Source organism: Sarcophilus harrisii, chromosome 5 (assembly GCF_902635505.1).
Source record: "Sarcophilus harrisii chromosome 5, mSarHar1.11, whole genome shotgun sequence".
NCBI classification, from domain to species: domain Eukaryota; kingdom Metazoa; phylum Chordata; class Mammalia; order Dasyuromorphia; family Dasyuridae; genus Sarcophilus; species Sarcophilus harrisii.
In genome coordinates this window covers 13,370,147-13,392,861 of record NC_045430.1, presented here as the reverse complement: position 1 = coordinate 13,392,861, position 22,715 = coordinate 13,370,147, and the positions used below count along the sequence as shown (strand labels likewise).

Sequence of the window (22,715 nt, the reverse complement as noted above, 5' to 3'; positions counted from 1 at the left end):
CAATGTTGAAAAATTACCCATGCATATAACTTGTAAATAAAAAGCTATTAAAAAAAACCCTTCTCCAGGTTAAGGAGTCTATTTTTTTTCTTCACAACTACAATACTCCTACTCCTGGATGTTCTCTGAGCTGTCCACATCCCACAATATGGCACCTGGAACATACCCACCTTCTCCAGTGATGCATTAGCTGCTGGGATTCTGCTCTGTTCCACCCATAGCAAAGCCTCCCTGACTCACCCGGACACATTATGTCAAATCCACATTTGTTCAAACACCCAAGAGGGAAGATTTCTTCCTAACATTCTCTAGGGAGGCTCTATCTAAATCACATCTCTGCTGATTCTGATTGCATGATCATTTTTGAGTCTCTGGGTCTCAGTTTACGTTCCTGTAAAATGAAGGGGGTGGGGGCCGATGGTCTCTGCAGTTCCTTGCAGATCTGAGAATCTATGAGTGTGTGAATGATGGTCCTCTCTTTCCCCTCCAAATGCAGAGGGCCTCTCTTCACCTTGGATGCACAACCCCCTCTTCCCCATCAGTGCCCCCCCTTTCTGGAGAGCAGAAGCCTTAGGCCCGGCGTGCCCCAGAGACAAATGAAGTCCATCAATCTGTCTGTGTGGTGAGTTAGCTAGAGCACCGCTGAGCTCCCAGAGAAGCCATCAAATTTATGAGTTTTTCTATTCAGGCTGTAGGCTGCCGGCTGCCCCCCTGGCCCACTCTTCCCCCTCCCCTTTGCCAGGGGAGGAAGGAGGCTCAGACTCTCCAGGCCCTGCACTGATTACAGATGGAGCAGGAAACCAGTGTCTCTCACAGCAGGAAGATGGCGGCTGGTTCTTAGAAAGCCCATTCTTCCCTTGCCTCCCCCCCAGCATCATCCGTGATTCAAGGTAAGAAACATGAAGTATTTATATGTCCTTTAACTAACAGACAAGGGGTCCTCACCACCACCAGCAGCGTCCTGGGCACCAAACTGCAGGCCAGAAGGAAGAAAAGGCTTTATTCCCATTTCTACTGTGCCCTTCTCCCACCAGTCCCTGCCGACAGACACAAGTACTATTTATGCCCATTTTAGCAAGGAGGAAACTGAGAGTCAGTGAGCCAAGCAGCCAGTCAGGGGGGTCCATCCCCACACTGCTGGAGCTCTCCCTTCATAGTAATGTCCCATGAGGGGTAGCCAGGCCCCAACCGTGCCGCCCCTGGGTGCCGGAAAGCCAAAGACTCGGAGCCGACAAGGATTGTCTCACTTTCAAGATGGGGAAACCGAGGAACAGAAAAGTAGTCATGTGTTCAGGGCCCTCCAACTCGTCTGAGGCAGGATTTGAACTCAGCCCTAAATCTTTTTTCACAGAAATCAGTCAATCAACAAGCATTATTAAGAAAGTCATCTTCATTTGCAACATGCAAATGCCTGAGGAGTGAAAGTTCATTTCAGGGAGAAAAGGGAAAGCTATCCAGAGGCAGAGCAGAGTTGAACCCAGGTCTCCTGAGTCCCTGCCCCAGTGGCCAACTCCAGCATAAGCAGAACTGTGGCTGCCGCTAATAGCTTTCCGTCTGGGCTTGGTACGGCCAGTGCCAGCTCGATAAAGCCTTGGCCGGGCCCTTAGAGATGTGATCTGGGAGCCGGCCGACTCATAACGGAGCTGGGAAGGAGGGGACGGGAGGAGGCAGGAGGAGGGAGCGGATGGGAAAATTAACTTTGTCATCCACTGGGGCGAGAGGCGGGGGCCCTCTCTGCAAGCTCCTGGGGCTGATTTAAGGTGGCTGATGAAAGCTTCTGAGGAACAGATGGGCTTAATTATTCTAGCACCGGAAACCGAGAGCCAGGGAGGGGAGAATGAGAAGGTGGATGGGGGGGAAAGGGGGGCACCGTCTTGAGCCTGAGGCTGGAGCAGAAAGGGCTGCAGAGAGCCTGGCATGGCAGCAGATGGGTGGAAATACAGGAGCCCAGCTCAAAGCTTCGCTATAGTTTTCCAGACAGCCCCTCCCCTCTCTGAAGCCCCTCTTGCTTTAAGGCTGGGGGCTTGCTGGGAGAAGAGCCCCTGAGAAGAGCCTGGCTTTGGGCTTGGCCATCATTGGGGTGGGGCTCCTTTCTTTCTCCATCTTTACCTCTGTGTCCCCCTCACCCCATTCCTGACCTGAGATGGGCTTCTACTAGCAAAAAACAAAAGGATGTATTTATGGAAGGGGATGGGATTTACAAATATTATCTCATTTGATCATGACATGGAGGGGGGACAGATGCCCCCCTCTTCAATCTTCAATGCCCCCAAGGACCTTAAAGGAGGGGTTTGGGCACATTTCCACCAAAAAAAGCCCCCCCTATAGCAGCCTGTTCAGGTTGTATCTTGGGCACAATCTCTTCCAGGTACCACCCAAACATCCCAGACTTGTGCCGTGAGTGTAGCTGGGGGATGGGGAGCGTAGGAGGCTCGGAGAAATATAAGACAAAGACTTTCCTCCCTCAAGAGGGTCATAGTCTAGTTATGTGAGGGGATTTGGAGACCACAACCTCTACAGAGGCACGAAACCATCCTCTACGAGCATCAGTCTCCATTAGAAGCAGGGTCACCCCAGTTCAGCAGGCAGACTGATCACATCTCATCTCTGGTCGTCTGGGCAGAGACCTCTGCTTGACCAGCTCGATTCCTCTTCAGATCCTCTCTGTCCTTGATGATGGAGGGGTCACACCTTAGGAGTCAGTGACCATGAGTAATATCACACAGCCTAAGGATGTTCCTCTCCCTCTCATCTAATCTGCTTTCTGAGATGTTGATGGTCTAATAATGCTTTATTTCTATTTAATAATATATTTATTATATGTTATATTTATCATATATTAAACATATTTAATTGTGTTTATATTATTTTTATTTAATATATATTTTTATGTTTATATTTATATTAATTTGATATTTATATTTAATATAAAATTTAATTTAATATAAAATTTTTATTTAATATAAAATATAAATACATTATACTTAGTAACTTCCATCACTCAGGATTTAGTATCTCTGATGGCGTCCCACAATCCCCAGCCTTGCAGAGTCATTGGGAGAACATCAGTGGTAAGAAGGTGAGCCTTGCCTTGATTAGGAAACAGCTAAACATGCTGAGGTTCAAGGATGTAAAGGAATTACAACTGTGTTGTAATAAATGGCAGATATCTAGAATTCAGAGAAGCACCCGAAGACTTATATGGACTGGTACAAAGCAAAGGAAACAGAACCAGAAAATTAACATGCTAATGACTACAATGATGTAAATGATGGTATCATAACCCATAACAGAACAAAACTGAATTTTATTTAATTGCAATGATTATGCTTGACCCTACCGGAGAGTTAAAGAAAACATATTCTCTCCCGTTTTGTAGAGATGTGAGAACTCACAAAAACTGACAGATGCCCTCAATGAGTCGATTTACTTGAATTGTCTTTTTCTCCTTTTTAAAAATTCTTTGTTAAGAATATTAATATTAATATTTATTCTTTTGTTTTATTTTTTGATGTTCTTTGGACATCTCACTGGGTAAGATGGGAGGGATGGATTCAGAAAAAAAAAGATGATGCAAAAATAAAAGCTATCAATAAAATATCTTAAATGGGATTTAATGAAAGAGAGATGGAAATATACACATGATTAATTCATTTTCCTTCTGTTTGATTCTTTTTCATCCAAGATATGTGTTCTAATAGATTAAGTTAAAAGGATAGTGCCTTTCTCAACTTCATGTCATCGTCTGGACAATATGGATCTTTCATCCACTTGGTTTTTCCTATATAAATGATTGGAAGGACCATGGGTTTTATAGTAGCATGATAAAACTAGAGTGGTCAGAACAATGCTTTTTCTCTTCTCAAAAATGTATTGATTCAAGGCAATTCCATTAGATTTGGGATGGAAAGAGCCATCCACATCCAGAGAATGGATATTATGGAAACTGAATATGGATCGAAGCATAGTATTTTCACTTTTTTTTTTTTTTTTTGGTTTTTTGTTTGTTTTCTTTCTCATGGTTTTTTCCCCTTTTGGTCTAATTGCACAAATGACAAATATGGAAATATCTTTAAAAGAATTGCAGTCAGGTGGTGCAGTGGATAGAGCACCAGCCTTGAAGTCAGGAAGACCTGAGTTCAAATCTGGCCTGAGACACTTAACACTTCCTAGCTGTGTGACCATGGGCAAGTCATTTAACCCCAATTGCCTAAGAAAGAAAGAAAGAAAGAAAGAAAGAAAGAAAGAAAGAAAGAAAGAAAGAAAGAAAGAAAGAAAGAAAGGAGACATAGGGGTCCCTCACTCCTGACATCTTCTCAGTTACCTTTGATGGGGAGGGGAAATCTCATTATTTTGTTATTTTATTTTGTTAAATAATATTACATGTTTAAATAATTTTTAAAAAACAATTTTAGAAGTTTTGAGTTTTAAATTCTATCCCTCTCTTCTATTCCGTCCCTTCCCCTCTCCCTGAAACAATAAGCAATCTAACATAGTTTATACATGTGAAATCATATAAAACATTTCCGTGTCTTTTTGTATACAAAGACTTGATTATCCATTCTTTTGAAATCTTCCTCTTGTGCCATCTCCAGGATAGATTTCCTTAATTTGTATTTTTTTCTTTCAGGTCCAACTGTGTTTCCTGATTTCAAATACTAGAGTCAATTCCATTCTCTGACAGCTCATTGATTACCAAGGTTGAGACCCAGTGTTATGATGAGACTAGGCTCCTTTAGGAGCACAGTGGGAAGACAGCTTGTTCTGGGTTCTCAGGAAGTGGGTACAAATAAAGCCTCTCTTACTCATCCTTTCCGTGAAGGTGGGCAGATAAAATGAACTTCCATACGTAAGTATCCTCATGTCCAAATCAAGGGGGTTAGAATCTATGAAGTTCCTTTCTGTCCTAACTCTCAAATTTGTTTCAACTTTCCTTTTTACAACATTCTTGGGAAACAGACTCACTACTTTAGAATGATATATTTGGTATCATCTAATATTGGAAATCTATTTCTTTAATTTGTTTTGTATTATATTATATATTTTTATTATATCGTATAATAAGTAATATATTGTATTGTATATTGTATTATATTGTACATTATTAAAGTTCAAATACAAAAAAACACTGTCTTGATAAATCTAATCTTGTAACTATTTTAATTCTTCAGAAATAACTACTAATACATGTTTAAAAGATATATAAAATATTTAAAAGATATCTAAAAAGATATATTTTTAAAAGTTCTAAATTCTAGAATTATGCTGATCAGTCCTATTTTCATTGCTTTTTGTTGGTTTTTTTGCTTTAGGGATGATCTGGCTCTATGTTTCTTTTTCTCTTCAGTGGTTTTCACTGTTTTTGTGAGTTAGTACTCATTAACTAATGATCAATTTCAATTTTTAGAACTGTTGAATGAGACTCATTATTTCCTTTCCAGTGCCTTTTAATTCTCTTTTTGAAGAAAACATCCACAATGTACCCGAGTGTGGTTTCTGACTGCCTACAGGTCTTTGACCTCTTCCATTCTTTAATTGGAAACTATTCACCAGCATACAATTTGTTGTCTTTCTCTGTGTCCATTATCTCATACAATCCCAATACATGGCAAGCACTTCATAAAAGTCTTTTTGATTTAAGTAACCAAGCCTTGATTACTGGCTCTGTATCCCAAGGAAATCTTAAAAGAGGGTAAAGGACCCACATGCAAAACTGCTCGTAGCAGCTCATTTTGTGTAGCAAAGAACTGGAAAATGAGTAGATGCTCATTGATTGGAAAATGGCTGAACAAGCTGTAGGGTATGAAAGTAATGGAATATTATTGTTCTATCAAAAATGATGAACAAGCTGATTTTGGAAAGACCTGGAAAGACTTACATGAATTGATACTGAGCGAAACAAGCAGAACCAGGAACACAATGTTCACAGTAACAGCCAGAACAACTAGTGCAATGATTAACTATGAAAGACTCGGTTCTTCTCAGGAGTTCAGTGATCCAAAGCAATCCCAATAGACTTTAGACAGAAAATGCCATCTGCAACCAGAGAAAGAACTAAGAGACTACGTTCACTTTTTTTTCTGTTGCTTTTTTTTTCCTCTCCCATAGTTTTTCTCTCTTGCTCTGATTTTTCTCTCCCAACATGATTCATAAAGTAATATGTATAAAAAATAAATAAATTTGGGGCAGCTAGGTGACACAGTGCTACCCCTGAAGTCAAGAGGGAACTGAATTCAAAACTGGCCTCAAACACTTAACATTTCCTAGCTGTGTGACCCTAGCAAGTCACGTAACCCCAATTGCCTCAGGGGAAAAAAATTAAAATTAAAATAAATAAATGTACTAGGAAAAAAGAGTAACTGAGTTGGCTTGGACTAGAGAATCTGATTGAATAATTCATAGAATTTCTCTCTTTCATCCTCTACTGCAGACACTGACATATAGATCGCCACTGCCTTCATGGTAGAATTTTTATTTACACTTTTATCAGGTCCTACAAGGCAAGATGGCAGAGTGTCTCTGAAACGATGCCCTGTGGTACACGATGAAACCGACCCCACCAATCCCTCCCTTTGGCTGAGAATATGAGAATTTTCCTCCATGGTAAGCTACTAACACGGATATGGTTTGCCACTTCCCAAATTTCCTCGTATTTAATTACTTTGTACATATTTTTCTTTATCAACTTTGTTATTTATTAATATAGATATGTGTATATTAGTAATGCATTAAATAAAATACAAGTATACATTAATATATGACAAGTATATATAACATTTAAGCAAGTATTATTAATGACATGTTTATATTAAGTACAATTATATCTAATACACATATATAATAACATAAGTATATATTAATATACAAGACAAGTATATACACTAATATTTAAGACAAGTATTAATATGATGTGTTTATATTAAGTAGAATTATATTAATTATGTATCATATTAATTATATAAATACAAGTATATTAATAATGACAGGTATATATTAATATATAAAGCAAATATATATGAAAAGTATATAAATTGATATATGATAAGTATATATTTATATGTAAGACAAGTATGTTAATATATATGATGAGTGTATATATAAGACTATATATAAATATATGACAAGTATAAATTTATATATCAAACATAGATTGCATATGAATGTAGTGTGTGTGTGCCTGTTTAGTCTCCATCAGCAAGCTAGATTCTAGCAAATAGGGATTGCTTCATTCTCAAAGTGCTTGGTACACAGTAGGCGCTTACTAAAAGCTTGACTGAATGGTCACAGGACTGCAGATCTGGAAGTGTAAGAAGCCTGAGCTTGACTTCCTCATTCTCCCCTTTATTTATAGATAAGGAAGGGCAGTGACTCACCTAGTCAGGAAGGGACAGGGGCAGGATTAGAATTCAGTTTCTCCTCCTCCAACTACTGTATCATGCTGCCTCCTTATTTATTCATCTGACAAAAGGGGAAACTGAGGCTCAGGGAATTGAAGACAGCCCTCAAACCCAAGCCTCCTGACCTGAAATTCTTCACTCTTTCTGCCATCATAACTATGCAAACGAAAAAGTGACTCCCTGAGACTGTCTGTTGCAAAGTGCCCCCAAGGTGGTCCTGACCATAAGGACCCCAGGAGTCAGGAGAGAAACCTCCAGAGGTTGCAGAAAAAGGGACATGAGCTGGACTTGGAAGGAAGTGAGAGGGACACAGAAAGGAGCAGAGTCACAGAGGGAGTCAGTTCTTGGTCTGAGATAAGAGGCAGAAGGAGGAAGGCATTAATTAATTAAAAGGGCAGTGCCAGTGGTCAGAGCAGCCTGGCAGGGGCCCGTGAGCCACAAAGGTGCTGTCTGAGCTCGGGGACCAGATCTGAGGGAAAACTGAAGGCTGGGCTAGGGGTGGTCTTCAAGGCTACTGCCGCCATCTTGATTAGCACTGTGGAATGGACAGGGACAGGGAGAGGAAAAGGACTTTCAAGAGGCAAAGTGCACACTGGTCCTAGAGATGGAATCGGGAAGAGATGGATTCAAATTCTACCTCAAACACTTACCTGAGCAAGTCATCCAGAATCGCATCTGTAAAATGGACTTAACAGTGTCTAATTCCCTTCCAGTTCCAAAATGAGCCTTGGAGCCAGGCAAGTGCAGTGGTTTGGGGGGGCCGGTGATTTGGGCTGCTCTAGCTTCCCCTTCCTCTACTTGAAGCTGGCGGAGAGTAGCTATTTATCATCCAAATGGCTAGTACTAGGGGAAATAAATACTAATTAACCAAGCCAAGGTTTCCCATTAGTGAACATCAACTTCCCTACCCAGAGGCTCATTTGGCAAATCACTGGCTGGTTGCAAGCTGAGTAACAGGCCACCAGGGCCAGGGAGGCAGGGAAAAGAAAAATTATCTTTGGCTGGACTGGTTAAGTGGAAGTGACTACAGTTATGGGAGAAGGGGGGAGTGAGAAAGGATCCAGGCAGGACTTGGGGGCATAAACATGTTGGAGGAGGGGCCAGGCAGGAAAGCAGGAAAGTGGAGAGATAGAGAGCTGAGGAAAAAGGGAAAAGGGAGGGAAAAAAGCATCTAAAGCAATCTCCAGGTTCAAGCACCTGCCCAGCTGCTTAATATCTATCATTTTAGGGAAATTCCTGTTTCCTCATCTGCAAAATGGTCTCCCACCTCCATCATCCTGATACTCTCCAGCTCTGCCCCCTCTATATTCTCAGGGAGAGGAACGCTTCTTTGCCTTTGAAATAGAGACCATAGTTATATTTTGTTGGAGATACTGTGAGAATCTATTGAGATTAGAGGTTTCTCAAGCTGCCCTCTGGCCTTCTGGAGTCCCAAGAGTCTGGGCAGGGCCGGACTGACAATCTCAGCCAGAGACGGGGGACAAAATAGCTAAGTCACCTAGCAGGGGCTCAGTTCCTGTCATGTAGAAAGGCGGGGGGAGGTGGGACTAGATAGCAGCAAGGTGACACAGGGGATGGAAGGCTCCTTGCTGAGGGCGAGGACCAGGCCGTGGCAGCCCCCTCCCAGAGCTGTTGTGAGGATCCACTAATAAAATACATGTAAAGCTTTTTGCAAGTCTGAAAGTACTCATAAATGGAAGCTAAATGAAGAGATTATATCGCTTCTCTAAGGTCCCGCTCAGAAGGAAGCTAGTATTGCAGTGGGTACAGCTTCTAGAGGAAATATAGCAGTAATCCTGAGGTCCCTGACCTTAGAGGTTCTAACCATCTGTCAATAAAGTCTTCTGGCCTTAGGATAGTCCTACAAACATTGCTGATCAGGGATAACCAAGTTCCTGAGACAATAGTGAATGACCACCCCTCAAACCTACCTGTGAGCCATAAAATGAGCAAATAAGTAACATGAAATTCTGTTCGAACTTTGTCCTATACATTTATCTTCTTTATCCTGGTTCTTTGCTAAATCCTTTTGGAACTTAGTCCACTTCCATTGGCGTGACAATTACAATAAACTTTGCCCCTTGACTTGGAGGTGGGTTCAAGCCTGACAATTAAGGTACCTTGTGATAAATGGTCTGCAACCCCAATCTTTTGGGGTGTCCTGAACCTCAATATGATGATTATATCAGTTCTCTAAGGTCCCCTTCAGTTCTGGGATTCTAGTAGGCCTGGGGTCAGAGTCCAAAAGAAGGCCTGTCCCTGAGGGCACCTTGTCTCCCAGACATTGGGGCTAGCCCAGTCCCTCCTTATTTCAGTGTGCGCTCGGGACCCTGCTGAAGTGAGACCCCGCTGAAGTGAGACCCCCTACATATACACATGGGAGAGGGGGGCACAGTGATTATAAACAGATGTCAGCATTTTCTAAACGATGTGGGGTATGGATGGGTGCCTCTCTGACTTCAGTGGACATTGGCCAGGGATTCAGAAAAGATAATTTTCAACATTCATTTTTGTAAGATTTTGTGTTCCAAATTTCTCTCCCTCCTTTCCTTATTTCTCCCCTCCCCAAGACAGCAAGTAATCTGATTGATAATAGTTAAACATGTGCAATCTTTTTAAACGTAGTTTCATATTTGTCATGTTGGGCAAGAAAAATCAGACCTAAAGGGGAAAAAACACAAGAAAAATCAAAGTAAAAAATCTTACAATTCCATCCACATTCAGTCTCCGTGGTCTCTCTCTGGCTGCAGATGGCTTTTTCCATCCCAAGTTTATTGGAATTGCCTCGAATTGACTCATTGAAAAGAGCCGTGTCCATCAGAATTGATCATAGTATAATCTTGTTGTTGCCGTGTACAATGATCTCCTGGTTCTGCTCATTTCACTCAGCATCAGTTCATATAAGTCTCTCCAAGCCTCTCTGACATCATCCTGCTGGTCATTTCTTACAGAACAATAATATTCCATAACATCCATATACCACAACTTATTCAGCCATTCTCCAGCTGATGGGCATCCACACTCATTTTCCAGTTCCTTGCCATTACCAAAAGGGGTGCCACATTTTTTCCTCCAAGACAATTGGAGTTAAGTGACTTGCCCAGGGTCAAACAGCTGGGAAGTGTTAAGTGTCTGAGTCCAGATTTGAACTCGGGTCCTCCTGACTTCAGGGCTGGTGTTCTATCCACGGCACTAACTAGCTGCCCCTGTTGCGAATATTTTTGCACATGTGGGTCCTCCCTTTTTTATGATCTTTTTGGAATATAGGCCTAGTAGAGACATTAGTGGATCAAAGGGTGTGCAGTTTGACAGCCCTTTGGGTTCTTCAGAATGGGTGGATCCATTCACAACTCCACCAACAATGTATCTGTGTCCCAGTTTTCCCACATCCCCTCCAACATTTATCATTATTTTTTCCTGTCATCTTAGCCAATCTGACAGGTGTGTAGTGGTATCTCAGAGTTGTCTTAATTTGCATTTCTCTGATTAATAATGATTTGGAACACTCTTTCATAATGATTTCAATTTCATCATTTGAAAATTGTCTGTTCATATCCTTTGACCATTTATCAATTGGAGAATGGCTTGGTTTCTTAAATTAGAGTCAGCTCTCTATATATTTTGGAAATGAGGCCTTTATCAGAATCTTTAACTGTGAAGATGTTTTCCCAGTTTGTTGCTTCCCTTCTAATCTTGTTTACATTAGTTTTGTTTGTACAGAAGCTTTTTAATTTGATGTAATCAAAATTTTCTATTTTGTGATCAATAATGGTCTCTAGTTCGTCTTTAGTCACAAATTTCTTCCTCTTCCACAAGTCTCAGAGATAAACTATATAGACATATAAACTATATAGACATAAAGAACGAGATTATAAACAAATTGGAGGAACATAGGATAGTTATAGAGATATAAATATAGAGATAAACTATATAGACATATAAACTATATAGACATAAAGAACGAGATTATAAACAAATTGGAGGAACATAGGATAGTTTATCTCTCAGACTTGTGGAAGAGGAAGAAATTTGTGACCAAGGGCTTCTAAGGTATCTAAACACCTCCAGGAGCGGGGTTGCACTAAATTATCAGGGTCCTTCCCAGCATGCAGCCCTGATGTTCCAAGTTCTAAGCCCCTTTCAGCTCCAACAGTCCCTGTTCTGAGGTCCTTCCCGACCCTGCCATTCCATCTTCTAAAGGCCCCTCCCAACAGCATCCCTGGTCTTGGAAGGTAGGAAGTCGCTGGGCTTCTCTGGCTGTGGTCTGGAGGGTGTCCCCACGGTGCGGCTGCCTTGGTTTCTGGCCAGTTCCAAGGCTGCCCTCAGGGATTTGGGGTTCAGACCACTTTTCTACCCCCCCACTTCCATCCCCTCCTTAGAGGTGGGTCTCAGTCAGTAGTTGTTTCCACAATTGAGAGGAAATTGGGAACCAATCACAATCACTGGCATGATCCAGGCCAATTTGAAGTTTCTGAAACTCTAGCGTTGGCCAGGAACCCCGTGCATCTCATTCGAGCAGAAGGGCTGGTGTTCCAGGTTCTAAGAAGGGCGATGTGGGTCGTGGCTCCTCACTTGTGTAGATGGGTTTGTGACTAGCTTGAGGTCTCTTTAACAAGCAGCTGGAGAGGTGCTTCTGATTGTTGGGAGTTGGACTCAATTCTACCAAATCCTGCCAACTTCTTCCTCTTCAGGGCTCAACTAGAACCCACCTTAGGGAGAAAGCCCCCCCGCAGAGACCTCAGGCGAGACCCTCCACCCCCTGGCCTCTGGAAACCCGCCTCTTCTGTAGGAAGCTTTGGCCTTGATGGCCATTCTGAGGCTCCCGAAGGTCTGGGAACTTCCAATCTAATTCCCTCCAGTCCCACAAGCATTAAAAACCGGGCTCCCCCAACCCAGGTCAGCCCCAGTGAGAAGCCAACACGCTTCTTGGAGAAAAAGCTTACAATTTTAATAAGGGTGACTCCAACACATACACAAGAAAGAACCGGCGGGGGGGAAGGCTGTGTAAAACCGAGGCTGACCATTTTCAGCCGGAAGGGACGACTGCGCGGATCAGGGACGCTGTTCTCCAGCACAGGGAACAAGACCCAGTAAATGGCCCCGCTTCCTCTGCCCCACCATCATGAATCCCTCCTCTCACCACATGAGACTTCCCATCGCTGGCTTGTCCCCCCCAACAGCTGGGAGCCCGAGCCTGGGGCACGGTGACGCTGCCAGCCCGGTGGCACCCTCCCCCCACTTCCTGGTCAACAGTCCAACACAAGAAAACGGCAGCAAGAGGCCTGACCATCCCCGCTTTGTCCCTGCACCCTAAGGATCCTGAGGCGGAAGTGACGGGGCCAGCAGGCCGGCCGCCATCCTAGAGAGCGAGGAGCAACAGTGGCCACTGACTATATACATTAAACAACAAGAAACTGCACATACACACACACATCCCACCCCAACAACACACAACTTGTTTTCTGGGTCACTTCACTAGGACATTACAGCGAAGGCCTGGAGGAGGCTCCCTCCATCCTCCCCAGACCCTCACCCACAATGGCTGCCCCAGCTGCCTTTAGGACCCGCTAAGTGGTTGGCTTGTGGCTCTAAGAACATCTCCACTGCCCATGGGCTGCCCGGCGGGCTGGGAAACTGCTCAGGAGGGGGTTAGAAGCCCACAAGGCCTTGCACCCACAGGCGGCTCCCTGCCTCTGATCCCCTTCAATGTACTGGCCACATGGCCTGGGCAGGGGGGTGAAGCTGCTGAGAGAATGGGGGCAAAGTTCAGCCCCAACTGCCCCAGGGACCCCAGGAGCTGCCAGCCAAGTTTGGGCACCAGGAGAGCAAGCTCCCTGCCCTCCATCTCCTGACCAACTCCCTCACGGCCCCTGTACACAGCCGTGACTCCTCCAGTCTGCAATCCACGGCCTTGAGTTTGTCCCCCCTCTCCCAAAGAGAACCAGAAGCCGCAGGCAACCAGCCTATTTTCCTCCAGGGGGCCGAGACCCCAGTGAGAAGGTCCGAGGCAGTGATGGCTCCCCAGGCAGCTCAGAAGGCAGCAGCTGCCCTCGAGGCCCCAGCTCTGACCACAAGGGGCATTAGAAAGGCTCCTGCCTCGCCCTCCAATGAGGAGGCCCCAGTCCCAAGCTCTGGTTCCAAACTGGGACCTCTCAAAACCGCCTTAGACAGATTCCAGCCCCTCAAACTCCTGCCCCCCCCCAAAACTTCCCACCTCAAAAGGAAACCTTCCCTCAGCTCACCAGGACCGTGGTGAGATCCAAGCTCTGGTGGGAGGTGTGATGTTGCCCCCAGGACTTCCACTTCCTAAAACGGGCTTGGAAAAGGGCTCCCCCCACTCCCCTTCTCTGCTCACAGCAGCTTCAAGGAGAGGATGGGGGGAGGAGGGTCGGGCCCACCTGCTCCCATGGGTGATGAGCCATGGGCATAATGAAGGGGAAGGGGGTCTGGGAAACCCCTAGGCTGGGGCTCTGCTGCCCGGGCAAGGCCAACAGCATTAGCGCGGGAGGGCGTCAAAGAAGGAGGCAGCGGCTACAGCCTCCATGTAGGAGGCTCTGAAGAAGAGACCCCGATGAATCCTTCCCAGCAGGCCTGGGCCGGGCCAGGCTGGCCCCTCCCTTCTTCCAGAGCTGGGGATGGTCTGGCAGAGGTCCGGGAGGGGAGGCAGGGGAAGCCTTCTCTGCGGCTACCTCTTCTCCAGCTTCTGCATCTGCAGGCTGAGCGACGTGAAGCTGGCCAGGAGGTCGGTCACCTCGTCCACCTGTCAGAACCAAGCAAACTTCTAAGCTTCCTCATGGGTCAAATGGGAAGAATTCTAGCAAAAACCCAAGGAGAAAAGTCAGAGAACACAGGTGCACCCAACTCCCACTGTAGAGGGCAGAAGGCCCTCCCTCTTTCTCCACAAAGTACGGCTCCTGCTCTGGCCCTAACACCAGGCTCTGGGGGCCCTGGGATGGGCCAGCACTTGGCAGGCCTCCTGACCCCCGACCTCCCACACCAGCTGCCTCAGCCCCTCCAGAGAAGCCCCTCTGCAGGGCGCAGAAGAACTAATGGCCAAAGTACATGGGCACACATCCATCAAGAAAGGGGGGCTTCCCCTAGGGCGGCCGCCTCCTCTTCCTCCCACTAGATAGTCAGCAGAGCTCTCTGCGGGCAGTTCTGCCCACCTCAGGTCAGGGAGGAGCCAAACCAAAAGCTCCTTGGGGTTTCTCTAGAAATATAGCCCCTTGCCAGGCCTTTCCTGGGGCCCAGGACAAAAGGTCTTTCTTAGGGAGGGGGAGAGCCTGACTTCCCCTTGGAGCAAGTGGCCCACAACCAACCTGGCTCTCCTTCAGAAAGGATCAGGGCGGAGGGGAAGGAGCCCAGGCCCTAAGTGACCACTGCCCTAACCCCTGGAAAAGAAGCTGACCCCAAAGTGCACTGTAACGGAGCGTGACATTTCCTGGTTTGAGACACACCTAGAGATGTCAGCAAAAAGGACACCTGCCTGAGGGCATGGGACGGTGCCAGACCCGGGCAGGTCCTGGCAGAGGGGCTCCTATTGGGCCCAAGCAGGGGTAGCAGCCAGATACCTGCCTGTGTCCACCTGAACCGACGCCCACCTGTGCCCAGATACCCACTTGAGCCCGGACACCTGCATGTGCCCAGCCACCCGGCCAGGAACTCACCTGCTCTTTGGTGCTGGTCATCTGCAGGCGGGTGCAGAGGTCATCCAGCCGATCCCGCTGCTCGTGCTGTCCCAGACGCTCCAAGTACTCCCTGAGCATGTGGATGATCTACAGAGACAGGGGAGGGAGGGAGGACAGGAGGCTGGGAGGCGGCCTGCACCCAGTGTGGCTGCACAGTGCCCGGGCCAGTGCCAGCACCAAGCCTCCCAACAGCCCCATTTTTTAGCTGGAGAAGCAGAGTAGAAGTGAGGGTTCCGGCCCTCTGAGTCAGCTCTTCTGCCTTCAGTCTGTGCCCCATCAAACGGGGTTACCCCCTTCCCACTTCAGCTCAGTTTGTTTTAAGGGGATCCGCCTCAGAGAAGGTGTGCCCCGGGGGGGGGGGGCTCATGCCCTTGGGCAGGATCAGGAGATCTCCAAGGCCAGGGCAGCTTCCAACATTACTACCCTGACTCAGCCCCACCAAAAGCTGGGACCCTGAGTTAATGAGGGTGCCACAGGCACGTTGTGCCAGGGGTGGTGGGTAGGATCACATGAGATCCTGCCTGGCACTCAGGAGGCACCACAGAAAGGGCCAGGGCCCTGACTCAGGTTCCCCAGTTCTCAGGTTTCTCATCTGTAAAATGGCCCTGGGCTCTGAGATGCTCCACAGTATCCTCAGGCCAGAGCATGTAGAATGGTGCCTCTCTCCTTCTGGGGCTCTCTGGCTGGCACGGAGTCACCCCTTCCTTATCTAAGAGGAGGAGCCTATGCCCCCCAAATGCCCTGTCTGGTCACCGACATGCCAACCCCCAAACTCTTGACTCCTGGGTCGTCCCTGACAAGAGATCTCTCTCCCCACCAGCCCACTGAGAAGTCTCCTTGAAGGGCCTCCCCCTGGGCAGGGGCCAGACCAAATGCCCTTTCGTTTCTGCAGTAACCTGGGGAGCCCTGGTTGGGGCCCATGGTTTATGAAGGATGGTGGCTTCATGCCGAAGCACAGAATAAAAACCTAATCTGCCTCCCGACTCTCTGGGGGCTCGCTGTGAGCTCCCAGGGCGGCAGACCCCCAGGGTCCTCCCAGAACGCTTCCTTCTCATCGCCTCCTCAAGCCTCATTCTCTCAGCTCTGGGCCAGCCCTAAGCTGGGGGCGCACGATGTGGGAGCGAGGGTTCCCCTCACCTGTTTCACCTCCAGCCGGACAGCTTCTAAACACTGGGACTGCCCCTCCTGTAGAATGTTCAGCTTTGACTTGGCAAGGTGCAAGGGGGTCCTGCCGGCCCGGTCCAGGGCGTCCACCCGGGCCCCTGGGAAAGGAAGAGAGAATGAGGGATGTGAGTGGGGGTGGGGCTGGGGAAAAGTGGGGGCAGGAGTTAGGGAGATTTGCCAAGACTTTACCTCCTCGGAGCAGCGTGGTGATGACGGGCACATGGTTGGTGCAGGCAGCTGTGGGGGAGACATGGGACACATCAGGAAAGCACCAGATGAAAGGGCCTCCCCTTTCTGGGCGTGCAGAGCCCAGGCCTTCGATCACTACCCAGCCAGGCCCATTCAGACTCAACCTAACCATCCCTTGGAAGGGCAGTGGCTTGAGGGGGGAGGGAAGAAAAGTCTCTCTGGGGCATTTCTCACTAGCAGGGGAGGGAGAGAAGGGGGTTTAGGGACTTTCTTTGCCGAAGAAGCCGATCTGAGCTGAGGGTGGGGGCGGGGATTCTCCTCTCTCAGCGCCAGAGATGGGGTCAGAAGGCACTCTCCTCCTTGGCAGCTATTCTGCTGGGGCTCGGAGGAACCCTAAGTACCACCAAGAGAGCGCTGGGGGCCAGGATGAAGGCAGACACGGCGGCTTCTCACAGTCTCCTGGTCATGGCACATACCCAAATGCAGAGGCGTGTTCCCCAGCCCATCACGCTGGTTGGGATCAGCACCGTGGTCCAGGAGCAGCTGCACTGCAAAGAGGAAGCCCCCAAAGGAAGTTCAAGGAGCAGAGCCCCTCCTGCCCCGGCCTCCTCCTCCCACCACATGGGCAGGGATGCCCACCTTCTAGAGCAGCAAAGGGGTGCATTGGAGCTATTGTAATCCCAGCTCAGGAACCCCCTAAAAGTCACTTCCCTTGAGCCTGCTGCCTCAAGTACACAAGAACCTCGGAAAGAGCTTCTTAGGTCGACCCTTCCTGAATTCTATAGCTAATCAATTCACCCGCTTAATTCAGGCAGAAACCCCCCAAATTCTAATTCCAGAGATGATCCAGCCTGAGATCCAAGGGCTCCCCATTTCCCCAGCCACCATCCAGCTCCCAAGTGAAGGACCATTCAGGGAGCAAAAAGGGAGCCCCGAGGGAGGCGTCTGCGATGTCCAGAGAACATCCTCTGACAAGAGTCCAGAAGCAGTTGGCACACAGGAGGTTTCAGTACAAGAAGGACCTGGTTAAGGGGCATTCTGATGACTAAAGGGTGGTTCTGGCTCTCTCTGGTACACAAAATATAGAAGAAGCTCTCACCTGTTTGATATTCTATAAACTCTTTTGAAAAATGGAAACAGCATTTCATCAGGGGGTGGGGGGAGAAGAAAATGGCTCAGCACTTGTGCTCTCTCCCTCGGGCTACCTTGAAAATATATGGGGACCCCAGGTGTGAGAGCCCCTTCAACAAGCATCCTATCCTGGCCATGGAGAGTCAAGGGAGAAACTCCAAGATGGAGAATAAGGTGGGAGCCTCTCTCAGAGGAGGTGGTGGGGGGAGGGGGGGGGAAATGACAACAATGATGGGGCTAGCCAGGCACTTCAAAGCCCAATACAGAGTTTGGGGTGAACTGAGCAAGGATGAGGAGACCATTGGCTTTAAGAATTAACTCCATTCTTTGACAAAGAGACCTAATTCAGATTCAATTGATCAATGATGGACAGAAGCAGCTACACCCAAAGAAAAAACACTGGGAAATGAATGTAAACTGTTTGCATTTTTGTTTTTCTTCCCGGGTTATTTTTACTGTCTGAATCCAATTCTCCCTGAGCAACAAGAGAACTGTTCGGTTCTGCACACATACATTGTATCTAGGATATACTACGACATATTCAACATATATAGGACTGCTTGCCATCTAGGGGAGGGGGTAGAGGGTGGGAGGAAAAAATCGGAACAGAAGTGAGTGCAAGGGATAATGTTGTAAAAAACTTACCCTGGCATGGGTTCTGTCAATTAAAAGTTATTATAATAAAAAAATTTAGAAAAAAAAAAAGAAAAAATATTTTTTCCTTTTTTGCTAATATTACTTATCAATTGGGAAATGTTTTAATGCTCTTTTACAATCTTAATCAGTTCCTTACATATCTTTGGAAATGGGGCATTTTTTTTTTTAAAGAGAAATCAGAATTTTTAAAATTTCTTTTTTTTTCTCTTCTGATTTTGTTTCTCTTCTAATTTTAATTTCATTAATTTTGTTTGTACAAAATATTTTCAATTATATAATAAAAATTGATTGTTATCTTCTTTAAAAAAAAAAAAAAAAAAAAAAGAATTAACTCCAGGTGAGGGACACTTCCCTGCTGTGCTCTTGGCAAACCACTTCTGCCACCCCCCTCTCTGATGTGCCGGGATGGGGGGGGAAAGATTCAGCATAGTCAGGTGGGAAGAAGCCTCAGTCACCCCTTAAGTACAATTCAGTTCACAGAAGGGGAAACTGAGGCACAGAGTGGTTAAGGGACTGGCTCAAAGTGACAGGGGAATTAGTGACAAAGCCAAGACTAGCGAGACCCTGAGAGTCTCTGGCACATGGCCTGGGTCCAATTCACAAACTGACTGATCTAATTTTCCAATGATCAGCGGCATCTCCTAGTAGGACGAGCACCGTTCCAGGAATCCAAAATCCCAAGTTTTGCTTGCGTGCCCACCAACTCCCTTCTGCAGGAAACTCGCTCCCAGACCCCTCTGTAGACTCACCGATCTGGTCGTTGCCATTGCAGGACGCGAAGTGCAGGGCTGTGCGACCTTTGTCATCCGCTGTGCATGGATCCGCCCCGTCCTCCAGCAGCTGCTGCACTGACACCGCCAAGGGCAGAGAAGAGGGGAGGGCGTGTTAGCGAGGACGAAGGAGTCCCTTCCTGCAAGCTGGCCTTAAAGAACAAGGACCCTCCATTCTGGGAACTCTGAGCCAGCCTAACACAGGCTGCAGAGCAGGGGCCTGGACACGGCTCCAGCAGCCCCCAGGAAATTTGGCTCGAATCACCAAGGAAGAGATGAGAAGAGATGGGCACCGAGACAGGCGCCGATGCCGCAGACGGGCGGCAGCGCTCCACGGGCCAGCCCCAGACTGGGTCTGCGCATGCAGCTGAGAGAGCCCCCCATGTCCTGGGGCAGCCCAGGCCCGCCGGGGCAGCCTCCTGCTTAGCGCTAACACAACCTCCGCCCATCCCAAACTCCCAAAGGGGCGTCAGGCGGGTCTCCCCTCCGCCTCTTGCCTCCCACCTAAAGGAGCTTAGTTCTTCCGTTAACAAATTCAAGAACCTTCCCCATCCAGAACATCTCCAGCTTGCTTGGAAATCCGGAGCTCCCTTTAACGCTCCGCCCAGACCTGTTCTGACTAGGCCCATGCTCGTGCTCCCTCAGGCAGCGCCAGGGACAGAGCCCAGCCTTGAAGCCAGAAAGACCCGCGTTCAGATCATGCCCAGGCTCTTACTAGCTTTGTGATGGCAGTGACTGCCATTGAACCTTTCTCGGCCTCCGTCAAATGGGGCTGTTCACGCCAAGGGAGAGCATACAGATAAAGCACTTTGCTGCCTCTGGTTACTACGAGAGCTACCTGGAGTCCATCCAGTCAGTCCCAACCCCACGTTGGAGTGGTGCAGGACACGCTCTTGGAGGGCGGGAACCCGCCTCTGGGCCCTCGTCTTCCTAGGGACAAGTCTGGACTCTGGCACATACTCTGACTGTCAGTATCTCCTGTGTAAAACGTGGTGCCTAAATGGAGCACAAAGAGTCTGGCCAGGGCAGAGGTCAACAAGAGCAACGCTGTCCTCCGGCCCCTCGGTGCAGTCTGAGGCTGCGTAAGACACAACTATGGCAGCCCCGGCTGTGAGGATCTTCCGTGACCCTCCGCGGGTCACGGGAAGCTGGGGTTAAACAGCTCGCGCAGGGCTCCCAGCTAGGGAGCGCTAGGGGTCCCAGGCAGGACCCGAACTCGGGCCCTGCTGCCTCCGCTAGCGGCCCAGAGAAGAGGACTCACCTGTTTCTAAGTCATTGGCGTTGGCAGCTTCCCGCAGCCTTTTCAGCGCTGTGGAGGAGAAGGGCGGAGGACGGGCGTGAAGCCGGGGGGGCAGAAGCCAGGCCCCTCCGCCGCCCCCCTCCCCGGCGGTCCCCGAGGCTCCCTCCCCCGGCGGTCCCCAGGGCTCCTCCCCTCCCCCGCGGTCCCCGAGGCTCCTCCCCCTCCCCAGCGGTCCCCGAGGCTCCTCCCCCTCCTCCCCCACCGGTCCCCAGGCTCCTCCCCAGCGGTCCCGAGGCTCCTCCCCTCCCCCGGCGGTCCCCGAGGCTCCTCCCTCCTCCCCAGGCGGTCCCCGAGGCTCCTCCCCCTCCCGGCTCCCGCGCTCCTCCCCGCCCAGCTCACCGTGTACCTCCCGGCCCGTGGGCCCCAGGCGCCGATGCGGCCAGGCTGCCCGCTGCAGGCGGCCCGGCCGCAGCTTGCCGCTCCGTTCGTTTCCGGGGCCGGGATCCGGGCCGGGGTCCGCTGCCACAGCTCGTGCAGGAGGCGCAGCGGCGCGGGCGGCGCCGGACGGCCGGGCCCAGGCCGCCCAGCACCGCGGCGAACCCGCCGAACGAGAAGCTGGCCTCGGGCCCCGCGCCGCCCTCGGCCCGCGGCTCCCACCCCCCGGCCTCGGTGCCGACCCCGGGGCCCCCGCCCGAGGATGCCATGGCAACCGCGCCGACCCCGGGACCCGCCGCCGCCGCCGCCGCCGCCGCCGTAGCGTCAGGGCCGACGTCACGTCAGCCTGCTCCCCCACAGTCGGCCCCACCGACAGGGGCTAGGCCGGGGAGAGGCCCTCTGCGCGAGGTTCTACGGGGGCGGACGAACAGTCTTTTGGACCAATCAGCCTGTCATCGCTGAGCGACCAAACCAATGAAGCCGAGGCTGGCGTTAGGAACGAGCATTGGTCGTAGGAATCCGACAGACAGAGCCACAGTCCAATCAGATAACCCGGCGTTCCACTATTCCTGCCCCGCCCCCTCCATGGCCAATCAAATCGCCTCGTTTGGGACCACCCTCCCACCGTGTTAAAGTTGGAATTGAGACCCTTAAGCCTTAGTCAGTCGCTACAAGAAGCCCGCAGCAGTAGCAAAAGGAAACAGAAGTAGAACGGGGCAACTTTAAGTCTGACAGGGTTTGGGGGTATTTTTTGGAGCTTGCGGACTAAGCTCCCGCTCGTGGGAAAGAGTCGCCACTGGATCCTCGTGGGGGGGGGCGGGTGAGACGGGAGGCTTCAGAGCGCATGCGCTTGAAAAGAAGGCGGGGAGGCTATTAAATAAAAAAAAAAGAAGAAGGAAAAAAAAGGCGGGGGACTTTGAGGGGTTAAAATTTCGTTTGCGTGGGGTGAGGAAGACCGGAGGCGTCCTCTGCGGGCGGGGCGCTTTACGCGCTCAGTGGAATAAGAGTTTATGCCTATTAAATGTAAATACATAATACAATATTAATTATGTCGTTCTTTCCCGTTCAAATCCAGTCTCAGACGCTCCCCAGCAGGGCGAGCCTCCTTACGTCCCTGTGCCTCTGCCTCAGTTTCCTCAACCACAAAATGAAAGCAACAATAGCACCTTCTCAGCGCACCCCTCACCCTCCCGACATGTTTTTGGTTCTGACTTACCGAGGCAATTAAATTCTGCCACGTCATCCATTCTCAGACTATTTTGCATTTTTCCCAATTATGCGATGTTTGCATTTTTAATAGTATTTCATTTTCTCAAATACATGCGATGTGGCGTGATTTGGGGGTCCCCGGACTTCGGGGGCCTGTTCTAATGAGGCCTGGGTCTTCCGGCTTTGGAATCTGTCTCAGGAAACTGAGCACACCCAAGCTTATCTGAAGCCCACCCTTCATTCGCTAGGAGATTAACTTCCCAGCCCTATCCTGGAGCTATAGAATTAACATTATATATCCATGATTGACGGTCCCTTTACTGAATTTGCTTAGAATTCAGCCATCACGTTGCTTTTAATCAAATCTTTGCTCCTTGACTAGGAGATGGGTTCAAGCTTGAGACACCTCGCAACACAGGTCTGGGACTTTTGGGGTCCCCCCTTCTGGACCTCAACACCTGCAAAGACAGTTTTCAACATTCATCTTTGGAAACTCTTCGGTTGCAATTTTTTCTCCCTCTTTCCCCTCCCCCGCTCCCTTAGATAGCAAAACAATCTGATACAGATTAAACATGTGCAATTCTTCAAAACATATTTCCATAGTCTTCATGCTGTGCAAGAAAAATCAGATCAAAAGGCAAAAACAAACAAACAAAGGGGAAAAAAACCCAAGCAAACAAAAAGTGAAAATACTCCTGCTTTGATCCCCATTCAGCCTCTCTGGATGCCATGGCTCTTTCCATCACAAGTCTATTGGAATTGCCCGAATCACCTCATTAATAAAAGAGCCAAGTTTTGAATATTTCTAGTTTCACAAGCCTCTTTTTATTTTTTT

At 48.6% G+C, this 22,715-nt stretch overlaps 1 protein-coding gene across 1 annotated transcript; it reads right to left on the bottom strand.

The window, feature by feature from the left end:
* Window positions 1–12,559: 12,559 nt before the first annotated feature.
* On the bottom strand, window positions 12,560–21,509 carry ANKRD54 (ankyrin repeat domain 54). The gene is given in 10 exon segments (XM_031937736.1): window positions 12,560–14,157; window positions 15,065–15,172; window positions 16,223–16,347; window positions 16,439–16,486; window positions 16,915–16,986; window positions 18,976–19,074; window positions 20,258–20,305; window positions 20,636–20,755; window positions 20,758–20,802; window positions 20,805–21,509. Coding segments are annotated over 10 exon segments (876 nt in total). The 5' UTR covers window positions 20,941–21,509; the 3' UTR covers window positions 12,560–14,082.
* Between the last annotated feature and the right edge of the window lie 1,206 nt (window positions 21,510–22,715).